This window comes from Apium graveolens, chromosome 10 (assembly GCF_009905375.1).
Source record: "Apium graveolens cultivar Ventura chromosome 10, ASM990537v1, whole genome shotgun sequence".
Lineage (NCBI taxonomy): Eukaryota > Viridiplantae > Streptophyta > Magnoliopsida > Apiales > Apiaceae > Apium > Apium graveolens.
Window position 1 is genome coordinate 26,251,427 of NC_133656.1, and position 14,001 is coordinate 26,265,427.

At 31.7% G+C, this 14,001-nt stretch overlaps 1 protein-coding gene across 1 annotated transcript; it reads right to left on the minus strand.

Moving 5' to 3' along the window:
* Positions 1–10,537: 10,537 nt before the first annotated feature.
* LOC141692851 (protein WUSCHEL) lies at positions 10,538–12,238 on the minus strand. Its single transcript, XM_074497799.1, has 3 exons — positions 11,583–12,238; positions 11,364–11,464; positions 10,538–11,209 (listed from the first exon to the last, which is right to left on the minus strand). The coding sequence occupies exons 1-3, from the start codon at positions 12,049–12,051 to the stop codon at positions 10,865–10,867; spliced, it is 915 nt and encodes a 304-aa protein (XP_074353900.1). The 5' UTR covers positions 12,052–12,238; the 3' UTR covers positions 10,538–10,864.
* Between the last annotated feature and the right edge of the window lie 1,763 nt (positions 12,239–14,001).

Sequence of the window (14,001 nt, forward strand, 5' to 3'; positions counted from 1 at the left end):
CCTATTTACTGTGATAATCAAAGTGTTATTGCTATGACCGGTAATCCTGTTCAACACTCAATAACAAAGCACATCAGCATTAGGTACCATTTCATAAGGGAACATATGGATGAAGGTACAATGGAATTGCATTTTGTTCCAACAGATCAACAGCTAGCAGATATCTTCACAAAACCACTATGTGAAGCTACTTTTATAAGATTGGTAAATGAACTTGGAATGGTTTCAGGTTCTTTCTCTAAATCTGCTTAGTTTTTATTCTCATGCATCAGACTTTAGGATCAGTGTTTACAGATTGTATTGTTTATATGTAATATGTGCTTAATTTGAAAATTCATTAAATGCTGATTGTTATCTGATATGGATTTATATACTCTGATAAGTGTTTTGAATGTTCTGTGACTATTCAATCCAATGAGGATAATTGTGCTAGATGCTGACCTAGTAGTATTTAACATACTAGAAATTCCATGTTTAAATTAGTTGTTTATGTGGAAATTCATTTACACAAGCAAATTCTAATATTGAGCTTAGTCAAGTTTACTTTGTGTATGTTATTACTAAGTCACAAACTAGATTCTTGTTTCTTATTTGTCAAATTTTGATGTCAATAAATCTTAAGAATGAACTAAGTGATGATAAGCCTCACTTATCAAAAGAAAAGAAAAGAAAAGAAAAGTATAAAAGTCAGGTACTCCTTTGAGATCTAGAGAAAAAAAGTGGAAGGGAAGACCCAAGTGCATTGCTGGTATTAAGTAATATTCATAAAAAAGCAAAAAAATTTCTTGGTGACTTTTCACACTCTATGATTACTGGAGAAATACTCTGATAACAGCATAAATTTTGATAAGCAGTCGTGACTCACTTACACTGAGAAGCCACTGTAAAAAGGAATTTTAAAAGATGCATAAAATGAGCACAAACAGTTAAGGTGGACTCTTGCATAAATTTGTTCTATAGTAGACATCATGACTGATGACATATTTTAAGCATTTTTCTTAGTTATGCCTTATTTCTAAGATGTACTGAAGTTTATCAGACTTTAATCTTTATCTGATATTTTACTGAATGCACACAAACTTTCACTCTATATGAATGATGAAAATTACTGTGGTGATTAAGTTGTTGTTGACAAATAGTTAAGTGTCATTTGCATAAATTCTGAGGACAAGTTCAGATGGAAGTTCTGATGATTAAATTCTGAAGAAAACAAGTCAGTATTTGTATGAAGAATTACAGAACAAGATATTCACTTTTTGAGTACAAAAGCCATGTTCTGATGAATGTTAAAATATGATATAAGTTAAGTTCTAATATTAAATCCTGATGGAATCTTTGATGCTTACGTGGCATTTTTCTTTACTTGACATATTTGTGGTAAATTCTGAAACAGTCATATTTAAATCAGAATAAATTTGGGTGAGATAAAAACAGTCATAATCATTATGGGTTAGTGGTTAACTTGTATGTCCTGAAAAACTGCAATTTGTTAATCTTTACTTCATCGATTTGTAACTTTCTCCTGTGATGAATGTTTTGATTCAATTATGATCAATAATAAATTTGATGATTTGAGGAAATAATTGAAGAACGGGTTCATGCATCTGAACTTGTGACACTTGAAGCTGAGAATGTTACTTCTCAGAAAGAGAAAACAGCTCAAAGTTCTGATACTTTGAAAAGGAAATATGTAAATTATGATGCTTCTAAAGCAACTCCTTCATTGGCAAGGAGATTGAAGAAAATGAAGGCTATGAGGTATTTGGCTACGGCTACATCAGAAGATACTGAAGAAGTTGAGGAAGGGGATCAGGAATCTATGATCTCACAAGAACCAATTATCATTGAGGCCCTTCCAGCTCAAGCCAAAGACACTGTTAATGACACAGTTGTTACCCCTCCTGTCTCTCCTATTAAAGCTACAGATGATGCTAAAGAAAAAACTGATAATTCTGAAATATATATTCATAATTTGAATATACCTGAAGTTCTTTATCTGGAAGCTCCATCTACATCAAAGACACCAGCTCTGGAGATAAATTCTGATGATCAGAATTTAGATGATGTTATTCCTGAATCTCCAGTTGCTTCACACACTGTTGAGCTATCAGAACAGAATGAGTCTTCCTCAAGTTCTGATGACAGTGTTTCTGTTGAGACTCCAGTACCTATTCTGGGCAAGGTAGAATTGGTGAAGAAATATGTTGAAAAGGAAGCACCTATTCCTTGGGAGGATACTCACTGAGGTGTTGAGTGGACCAAGAAGTGGAATGAATCAGATTTTATTCCATGTTCTAAAGTTCTGACAGAGCATATTGCAAAAGCTGATGAGTTGCTTACAAATGCTGATTTTAAGACACAACTCAAGATCACAGCTCTGTCTACAAAACATCTTCAAGGTCTATATACTTCTACTCATAAAAAGGTTAATACACTTAGAGAAAAAGATGATATGCTCGATCTACAACTCAAGCTTGATAAGAACAAGTATATCAGACCTATTTCTGAAAAAGTTGAAGCCATTGAGAAAACTCAAGAGGAGCAACAGACCCAAATTGCTGAGGTCCTGGCTAATCAAGCTTCTCAGAAAGCTCAATTGGATGAAATCCAATCTTTAGTTGAACTTCTTCTTTCTCTATTACTTCCTGATGATGCCAAAAAGGGGGAGAAGGTAGTTAAGTCCAAATGCTTACCTACTTATGAACTGAAGAAAAAGGATGATAAAGGTGATGACCAGGGAAACTCTGAAAAGAGTAGAGGTCAAAGAAAAGTTTAAGGAAAATCTTCTATTCAGAACAAGTCAAGTTCTGATGCTGTGAATGCTCAAAGACTGAAGTCAAGTGGTTATAAACAAAGTCTGATGTCAAGTTCTGATATTCTGATTCAGTCAGGATCTGAAGACTCTCAGAGGTTTTTGCAAACTCTGAAGTTGAAGGGGAAGCAGACTACTGTTTATTACAAAGATCCTAAAATCCAGACACTTGATGAGGAGATTGCAAAAGATTATTTCTGAAACACAATCCAGGAATGGATTTAGAAACTCTCAAGGATGAAGAAGCTAGATTTGCTACTGAAAAGAAAAATCCTAAGTCTAAAGCTTCTGATGCAAAGAAATCTCCAAGGCCTAAGGAAAAAGGCATTGTGATCAAGGAAAAGTCAAATTCTAAAACTTTAAAGTTCAAGACTAGATCACAGACTGAGAGTGATCCCAAAGACAAAGGGAAAGGAAAAATTTATGAACAAACCAAGTCACTGGACTTGAAAACTTCTCAAGATCTGATGAAACCAGTATGTAAAATGGTTCAAGTAACTGATGATAATCTTGTTGAAGATGAAACTGTTCAAATTCTGAAAAGAAGAAAGATAAATGAAGATTCTAAAATAACCTCTGACACTGCTCAAGTTGTTGTTCAGAATAAAGGACAGGAAGGTACAGAAGAAACAGCAAATTCTGATCAAGCTATCAAGACATCAACTACTGACAATGCTCAAGTTGATTTGGATAAAATGATAATTGCCGGTAAGAAGAAGCTGATATGGAAGAAAGCTACTCCAGTTGAACCAAAATCCAATCTCATGATTAATTAACTTGCTACATTTGGGTTGAAATCCAAGCAATCTAGAGATAGAGCTGGATTAGGTTCTGACGAAGAGAAGATTCAAACAGGAGTAGAGGTTACTCTAAGAGATCCTTTCATGTTGGCATACAAACCATATGAATAAATTAAACAAAGGCACCTTGACAAGGTGTTATCTGCTCAAGTTGTGATAGATGCTCATAATAAGGAGAATCTAAAAGAGAAATTGATCTTATTTCTCAATGATGGAAGGACTTATAGATTAGCTGATACTGATGTATTAAAGAAGTCTATCAGAGAGCTTCAACATATTCACTATCTTCTGGAAGTAAAATCTTATGTTACAAGAAGATGGTCAGAATATATTTTGAAGGCTATAAGAGATCTATTCAGAATCTCTGGTACAAAGACTTCTCATTACAGTCCAATGATTACTGAAGGTGATGGAAGAGAAATTCCTATGTTGGAGAATTCTGCTAAGGTGGAAGTTATTCTGAAAGGAAGATGCTTATGTTATAATGAAAACTCTTCACATCCTAAGGTTATCAGACTTGGTGATGGACTTGAAAGAACATCCATTCAAGCTCTCAGAACAACCATTTATCAAATTGGTGATAGTAAAGAAGAAGAACTGATGCAGGTCAAAGCACAGTTAGTTGACGTTTTGAAGAAAGCTGAAGATAATCTGATAAATGATTTTGTTAAGAATCATTATGGATTCAGATTGATTCAGTGATGTTGGTAAAGCTAGATGTTTTGTAAGTTGTAGTTAATAGTCTTATTAAACTCTTATTGCATTTGAACTTAAATGTTTTTGGCATCATCAAATCTATTAGCTTGTACATTCTTGCATAATTTACAAGTTGGGGGAGATTGTTGGATATATTTGAGATGTCATGTCTAATATGTTTTATGTTTAGTTTTCAGATCTTAACTAACAGGAAATATCAGTTCTTACTGGAATCAGGACTTACTGGAAGTCAAGACTTAAGGATATCAGGACTTAGATTAATAGAAGATAATATCAGAAGATGGATATCATAACTTAAGTACTGGAGGACTAACAATTAAGGAAAGAAGCTGATTTACAGGAAAGAAGATCGAGACTAATACAATAAGAAGATATGCATGGAAAGAGTTAGAGGACTAGAAGAATTATATAAGATATCTGATTGATATAATTTAGGAGACAAAATTATATTCCATATCAATTAGAAGTTATCTTGTAACTGTGTGTCTATATAAACACAGACATAGGTTTATACTATATGTGTTACGATCATCGAGAAGATCATACATTGTAACCTAGCAGCTCTCGTGATATTTGTTCATCACTGAGAGAGAACAGTTCTATTGTAACAGAGTTTATTATATCGAATACATATGTTTTCTGTTACTTGTGTTTTAAATCGACTTGATTGTATTCTACACTGTATTCAACCCCCTTCTACAGTGTTGTGTGACCTAACACGTATTTTAACCAATCATTCAGCTAATTCGTATGTAGAATTTTTTGCTTTGTTATGATGAGCTGTATTTTCGAAATCAACTAATTTTACAATTGCTCGGATTCTACTAATAGGTTATTATATTTCTTGTAGTGGTCTAAAATTCGGAAATAGACATTGTTCGGTGGAGGTACCTTTCAGCAATTAATTGGATAATTGGTGATTAATCGAACTCATCAATCAGTGCATTAATCAGAATCAATTTAATTTATTATATAATAATATTTAAATTTTTATTTAAATTTCATTAAGTCTTTTTAAGATTTACAAAAGTAATATCGCATATCGCTAGTTCATATTTGATATTTAAGTAGTGTATACATATTTTTTATAGTTGATTTATGCATAATAATAAATACTCACTACTTAGTAGTTAGAAAATTAGTACCTACTATATATTAATTAAATATAAATACGTGATCGGCTAAAATTAGTTACATAGAAAATTATTACATGAAATGAATCAATCGAGTATATTTTCGGGAGAAATCAAAGTACTTTAATTGAAAAAACTTATTCAACTATTATAGATTAGGATTTAGGGGCATGTCATAGTTAATATAAGTCAAAATCATATTATTAAATATTAACTATTATTTTGAATTTCAATGTTTCTTTAAAAAAATATTTTTGATTAATTTTTATATTTTGACCGAATTGGCCGATTTTTTACCCGAACTGACCGATTTTTCACCGAATCGACCGATTTTGAACGGTTTTTTAAAAAAGAGACTTTGACCCAATTTCTGGTTAATCGAGACGGGAATCGTACGAACTCCGATGAATCAGTTAATCGACCAATTTTTAGAATATTGATCTCTTGTAATAGTATACAATTTCGGATATTATATTAAAATTTTGATCTTACACTAAAATTTTTATATTTTTAATTTTGATATATTATCGTATAGTATCCCCAATCTTGATTATACTTTAATATTATATCTAGTTACATAATATGTAAACGATAACATATAAAGAGACTGAATCTCATTTATAGTTATTTCAAAAAATTCAAAATTTCATATTTTTCTTACTATTGATTTAATATTTTTTTTTGTATTTATAATAATTTTTATAATATCATCTTATTAGTGAACTACATATTCTATGTAATTATTAATAGACAAATATCGATGTGTGATCCAAAATTAATTTAAATATTATTTTGAACTTTTTTTTAAAGTTTCATGTTTTCTAATTATGTATATTTTAATTGATCAAAATAAAACATCTCAAAAGAATAATTAATTTATCTAATTTTATAAGAAAAAGTAAATTATGAAAATGGGTATATATAGGTACATGTTTACATATAATTACATAAAATAATATAATACATACAAGTTATCATGCAATCTCAAGTTTTGGATCGAATTAATCCATTGACCCAAATAGTTCATGGGAGAAAATTGAACTATTGTATCTTAAATGAATAATAAATATTTTTATGTACCTAGTTAATGAATTATAACTGTAGCCTAAATGTTCCTCTAGCTTAGTTGGTTATGGGTTTGCAGTAAGTTACTTGTGGTTTGGGGTTCAAATCACATTAACAATCTATATTATGAAAGCTTCACTAATTAGGTTCAGAAACAGGTTCGTAAGATTTTTAATAAATTGGCTCAGGAGTTGAGGTTTGGTAGCTAATAAAATCGGGTTTGGTAAAATTAATTTGCTCAGAAGTTAGGCTCGTAAGTTATGTTGAAGTACTAATTAAATTGGCTCAGGAGTTGAGTTTCGGTAGCTAATAAAATCAGGTTTGGTAAAATTAATTTGCTCGGAAGTGCTCATAAGTTATGTTCGAGTTTAATATAAATATGAGATTAGGATTTTTAGGACTCCTCTGTGTATAAGAGAGACAGATCTAGGTTTTTTTTTCGAAATACTCAAGTGAATTTGAACAATGAGAACACATGCACACGCACACATGATACTGGAAAATGTATATTTGATTTTCATAAACAAGATATTGTGATAATCTTCTGTCATGTTCATTCAAGTTTCCTATCATGTACATATATAAATTGTATACATGTACGCACTATATAACATAACTCAACGGGGTTAAAATGATACAAACGTCATGAGAGTTGCAGGAGGCATGAGCAAATATCAAACTAAAAAAGGAAATAAAGATCCACCAAAAATCTCACTGATAGAGACTCACCTTTGATAAACTGAACCAGTATCAGTTGGGGGCTTGATTGAATGTCTCTATAGTATGGGCTGGCTTGGCTAAGACTTAAGAATGATGATGAATAAATTTTGGCCCACATGTCAGTTAGATGGCTTTGTCTTATTTATTCCCAACAATGACCTATTTTCTCTACTCCAGTTGGTAAACCCACAAGTTTGAGTAAAATTTGTTCCACCGCACTTTGCTCCCATGTACATAGACTCGCTGTTGGTTTCATATTCAATTTATACCATACATATGTTACGTGTGTCCCGTGTACAGTGACTTCATTCTCAGAATTTTGGTTTCGATATTAAATACATGTACTTCTATAGCTTGTGTGCCCCCTTGTAAAAGATCAGTATGGAGTGGAATTCTCAAGATCTCAGTAAATGTAATTACTTCACACACACGTGCCCCCATATACATGCACACCACACAGATGCAGAGCCATGTTACCGTGCTATCAATTATTCTACTTTACATATACATATACATATATACAGATATATATAATATATATATATATATGATAAATTATCTCCCCCAATATTAGATGTGATACACCTATTATAATGTTTCATTGGTCAATTTTGTAGTCGAACAAAACTTGAACTAGCCCGCTACTATGAAATTATAATGGTGTTACTATAAGTTACATTAATCCTTTTGGTTTGATGGTACCTAAGACTTCTCATATGATCGATATCATTGATTTTGGAGTAACAAAAAATATTTTGGAACACAAATTTACTTTATAATCAAATTTTTAAGAATTATACAATGTGAACAATCTAATTTTTTTTGTTAAAATGGATTTTTGGTCATCCATTTCCATTATATACAATTTTAAAAAGTTTTGCTTCATTTTTAAGGAAATGTTGAGGTCATCGTCTCTTTTGCCATCTCTTTAAGCAAAGGAAGCGGGCATAAAAAAATTAAATTTTCTAAGAAATACATGAAGGAATTAAAAAAATTAAAAATGTAGGTACAACATAAGGGGCGCATTTTTTTTTTATTCTAAGATATTCTTTTTCTTTAAAAAAGAATATTCATAAATAGAATTTTTTTTCTTTTAAATGAAACTTACATACATACTATCTATATCTCATTTCTTATACATCTTTCAATTTATTTTTTGGCACAAAAAAAAATTGTCCTGAGACTTAATATATACATCATCACACATTTTATATTGAGCAATGATTTGTAGCTTATTTCATCATAAGTGCACATTGGATTTGAATGTTTGTAGACTAGTAATTCTACAAATTCTAAAAAAATTGTACAAATGCACTTTTTTTTAAAAAAATTAATAAAGAAATACACTTGAGTGTGTGTACAAGTACGAATGAAATGAGAATGTCCGAGAATGAGGAGGGTTTCTAGGAAATTCATTTACAGAGATGCAACACTAGAATGGGGCAAGACCAATAGACATAATAACATTGGACCCAGAGATGCATGGAGTATATGTATACATAATTACATATACATAAATTTATAAAGAAACGACAAGATAATAATGCTGATGAGGAGTCAGAAATATATCTTTCCCAAAAGTTACTGTATACTAGTAGTAAAAAGAAATACCATAGGGTAGCTATATTGCATGGGAAAGGGCAGGGGGAGGACAATTGGGAAGGAGATTGAAAGGACTGAGACAGGTTAATAATTTGATAGAGGGCTTCTTTGCAAGAATGAAGAAGAATGGCCCAGATATCAAGATATACTGCATACTGTGTTACCAAACCAAGCCTATTTTTCTCCTTATTTGCAGTAGTAGTGGTAGTATTTGTTTTAATATCTCATTAATTCTTATAGGACTCCCAGCTGATTTAATTTAATATTGTGTACATGCATGATGCTACTATAGTATATGCATATATCTAGGGTTAGGTTTTTGACTAGCAACTCTTTGTCTCTCTCCAAATCTTTATATATTTGCTTTTTGACTGGCGGCCGCAGATACAAAATGCAATCATGCATGGATATACGTTCACTGTTTACTGTTTACACAAATTATAGTGTGAATACATTTATAAAAATATTAAATCATCAGTAGTGTGCCATGCATCCTGTGCATCACAATCTTCACATCCTCTTAAAGATTGATATATATATTTGATAAATTAAGTACTCAAAAAATATATAAAGGTTTGCAAACTCATTTTATATATCGATAAAAAAATTAGAATTTTAAGAAAATGTATTGAACAAACTTCTAGGGATTGCCACTCTAGCACAAAAGAAAAAAACAAAAGAAAAAGAAAATTGAAGTGTCAATCTTTACATACTCTGATGAGCAGATAAGCTTCCTATTTATTCAAAAAACATCATCAATCCACCAGCCGGCCTCTTTAATTCATCTGTGTTGGAATTTCCAAAATGGGATTCTTTAATTAATACTATGAATTGGCAGGAGAAGAAAAGAATAATATTATACACCCCTGAATCAATAGACTTGCTGTTTAAATATCTACTTTAATTTACTCACTGACGATGACAGCAACAAAATTTAGACCGTCTGATCCTCCTGTACTAACCCAGCTATATATATAGAGAGAGAGGCCACTCTCCCTCCCTCCCTCCCTCCTCTAGTATTTAGTTACACGAAACTATATATATATATAAGGTCCAATCAGAAGTCAACGCCCGGTGTGGAGGAATGACAGCCAACCCACCGCAATGAAACATTGCGGGGGACGCATTGTTAGAAAGCGGCCCCGAACTTCCGCAATAATTCATTGCGGCTTGTGGCCATGGACAGGAAACATTGCGGCATCCACAATGTTTCATCAGCCTATATATAACATTGTGGCATCCCCGGACTTCAACGGTCCTGATTTGTTGGTTGTAAATAGTCGTTATAGGAACCCTATATATATATATATATATATATATATAAATCAGCCCTTTGAACATATTTTTTAGCATAAAATATTTATTTATCGGTCTTTCTAACGTGTACCTACTAAATTTTATGAGTTTGGTGCATTTTTATTGGTGAAATTGTTGTAAATGCAGGGTGTCCATCAATATTTATAATTAGAGTATCAATCAAAATATACCAAAATCATAAAAGTTAGTGCTTATTATGTGCACTTGGGCACACATTAGAAAACACGTTTATTTACTGGTCAAGTTCTATGTTTAGTAAGTTACGCACGTACAATTTCTCCCTTATTAAATGTGAATGTGATGCAATATTAATTAACCTGGCCGATCAACAACATAGCACTAAATTATTGTAAGAAGTATGGAAAACTATAAGTAATGAATAAACGTAATTAATTATGAAATGCGCACATAAGTTGATCAAACTTATGAAAAGGCATCCACTAGTTTAGCTTACATAGAGGGGGTAGAAGCCCATACAATTAGTAATCAACTACTGCAAAAGGCATAATTATAACATGCCTTGTTAATTAATTAGCCTAGCTAGGATAATATGAAGTTGCTAAAACTTCACTAGTAGAGTTGCCAATATTTCTACATAAATATATGTCTTACATAAAAAGCAAGCTAGATGACCAGGATGTGTTGATTGAAGAGGCAATTGAGAGGAAAAATAGGTATATATGCAGGAAGCTGCATAACTAGTAGAAATGGTTAGTTGTCCTTGCTGCGGTGATGTAAGAGTTAAGGCTGAGCTCCAGAGAAGCCCTGGCTCCCATGTGATGATCAGATTGATGCCAACCACCATAGTAGTTGTGATGAGCATTTGATGATGATGATTCAGCCTTGAAGCATCCTCCTCCGTAATCTTCACCATGCATGGGGAAAAGTGGTAAAGTAGCGATTTCTCTAGCTTCATCACCATCATCCTCATCATCCTCATCGTCTAGGCTTGATTTTATCATCTCAAGAAACGGATATGGACTTGGTAGATTGTTGTTCGATACTCCACTGCTGTGATCATCTTTTGGTGATATTGAACACTCCTGCAGTTCATAACAACCACCTCAAAATATCATAATTAATTTATTCTGGCTAGCTAGGGAGAAATATCAGAGGCATGATTTATGTAATTATCAAATTAAATTGGTTTTATGTAAATGACTAAAATCTAATATAATTTCTTAATTTTTAGAATACCCTAAAACTTTGCTCCATAGCCATAGATCCGTAGCCATAGCTTGCCATCTGACCAACTGCAGAAAACGGTGCAGGCGTATGAGAAGAAGACTGGATCATTCCTGCAGTAGAATATTATACTACCAGTTATACAATTCCCACAAATAATATCAACAACATTTGAAACCCTATTATATATAGTGTAAAATTTATTAGTGTTTTTGCTATATATCTAATTACCAGCAGCAGGGGGATTTACGAATGGAGAAGGGTAGCAGTTGTTGTTATAAAAAATGGAATGATCTTCAGTAGATCTCCAGTGACTAGGATTTACAGTATTAATGTTGGTGTTTCTGTGAAAGCTAGGAGTTGTTGCTGCTTGGATGATATGGTTATTCATGAGATCGTTAGTGGTTGTGGTAGTAGTGAACCTCTTCTTCTGGCGTTCGCGAGCTTTGTGATTCTGAAACCAGTAAAACACATTCTTGCCTTCGATCTTTCCATACTGACGCAGACGAGCAGAGATCCGTTGGATCTGATCAGCAGAGGGTGACCTAATTCCATTGTTGTAATAAAGTTCTTTCAAGATTCTTATCTGATCACTGGTTGGTGTCCATCTTGTGCTGGTTTGCCTGCACAGAAAACTTGGTGTTTTCATATTGTTGTTACCACCATCTTGATCATGGATATTGTTTTGCTGAGCTTCCATGGTTGGATTATTTTTTTGTCTGATAAATTCTAAGTGAAACAAGAAAGCTACTTCTTAATTATAACTGAGAGAGAAAGAGAGAGAGATCAGAATGAGTGAGTGAGGGAGTGAGTGCGTGAGAGAGAGAGAAGGGGACACAGTATGGAAGCTGAGATTGATTGGTTGAGGAATGTGTTAAAGGTAGAAGGTTATATAAAGAGGGAATTAATTCACATGGCAGACGGGAGGAATTGAAGCAAGTAAAATTGAGTGATACAAGGAAAAATATCAAAAGTATATCTGGGAGAGAAGGACTAATGAGGTTGACAGACTGATTTTTGTAATGCTAATACTAAACTAAGGGACAAAAGAGGGAGGACTATTACTCCATGTGATCTAAAAATTCAAATTTAGATCACAAGATCCAAATTAAGGTCAACAGTGTAATCCAAATATTTGATCCAAATTACTTTCTATATATAATAACATATAAATATCATATTAAACAATTTTATCATAAATTTATCATTTAATCATTATTAACAATTTATATAATATTTCATAAATTAGTTAAATCAAAAAAATTAATACACATAAAAATATTAAAATTGTTCACTTAATTGACGAAAAATACATTTATTGCAATAATTAAAATACAAAATATCATTGATACACACTAATTTTCTGAATTACTATATTATTCCCACAAATGCTCAATTAATGCATCTCTAAGTGCAATATGTGCCCCTTTATTTTTTTAAATTTTAATGAAATTATGTTTTCTCATTATTTTAAGTTTTATTTTAAAAATAAATTTTGTTAACTATTAATTATATTCTGTTATTAATTATATAATTAAATAATCAAAAATCAATTTAAAATCTCATAAATTACAAATAACAAAAACATTATTTTATATTAAATCAAGTGATCCAAATTTGGATCAGTGATCAGTGATCACTACTGTTCACTGATCCAAAATTGGATCACCATTTGGATCACTGTTTAAATTGAATTTAGGGTAATATACCCCAAATTTGGATTTTTGGATCACGGTTCGATTTGCCCTTGGGAGATGATTGGAACCTTATACTCCTTCCGTAACATTTTATGTGAGTCATTTTTCTTTTCTGGATGTCTCAAAACTTGTACTTATACTCTAGTATTAATTTAAAATTATCACAATCCAACATCAATATAATACATTTATTTTAATATCCATTAATTCATTTTTGGAGAGTAGACTCTCAAGTACTAATTTCTTAAAAAAACGTGCAAGTTAACCCGCTTAAATAAAAGAAAAAAACGTGCAACTTAACCCGCTTAAATAAAATGGGAGGGAGACAGTAATATATATATATATATCAATGTTATAACTTAACTCTCTTTTCGGGAGAGGCGAGAAAGATAATTTTAATATTGACTATATATGATTAGATATTGGATAGATGCTTGGAAAGATGCTTGGAAAGATAACGATGAAAGTCTAAATGAATTAAAGAAAAAACAGAATAAATGTCACGAAATCATGATTTAGCATGAGTTGTGATGTAACAAGTGAAAAATTACGCTTGTAGTATGTCATAATAAAGATAAATTATGTGTATTATTATGTTATTATGTGTATTGAGGCATAAAACCCTAACTGTTATATGCTATATGTGTTCGGTAATGTCAGTATTTTTTCGGGTATTTTGTTTCGTGTTAAAAGCTTTCATATCAAAAGTTATACGACCCAAACTTTGTTTTAATAGCAAATATTTCAAATAAAATAATTGGCCTTATTTTTTTTATAATGGCTTGTACCATGGCGTTATTCTGAACATCCAGTTATTTTATAAATTTTCTCGTTTCGCGAAAAATGACTTTTTCAGGTCCCTTTGGGTGTTAAAAACCCCTCAAAAATCATATTTTTATAAAATTATGGGACTTTTAAATATTCCATTTCTTTGCATTTTTGAATTAATCACA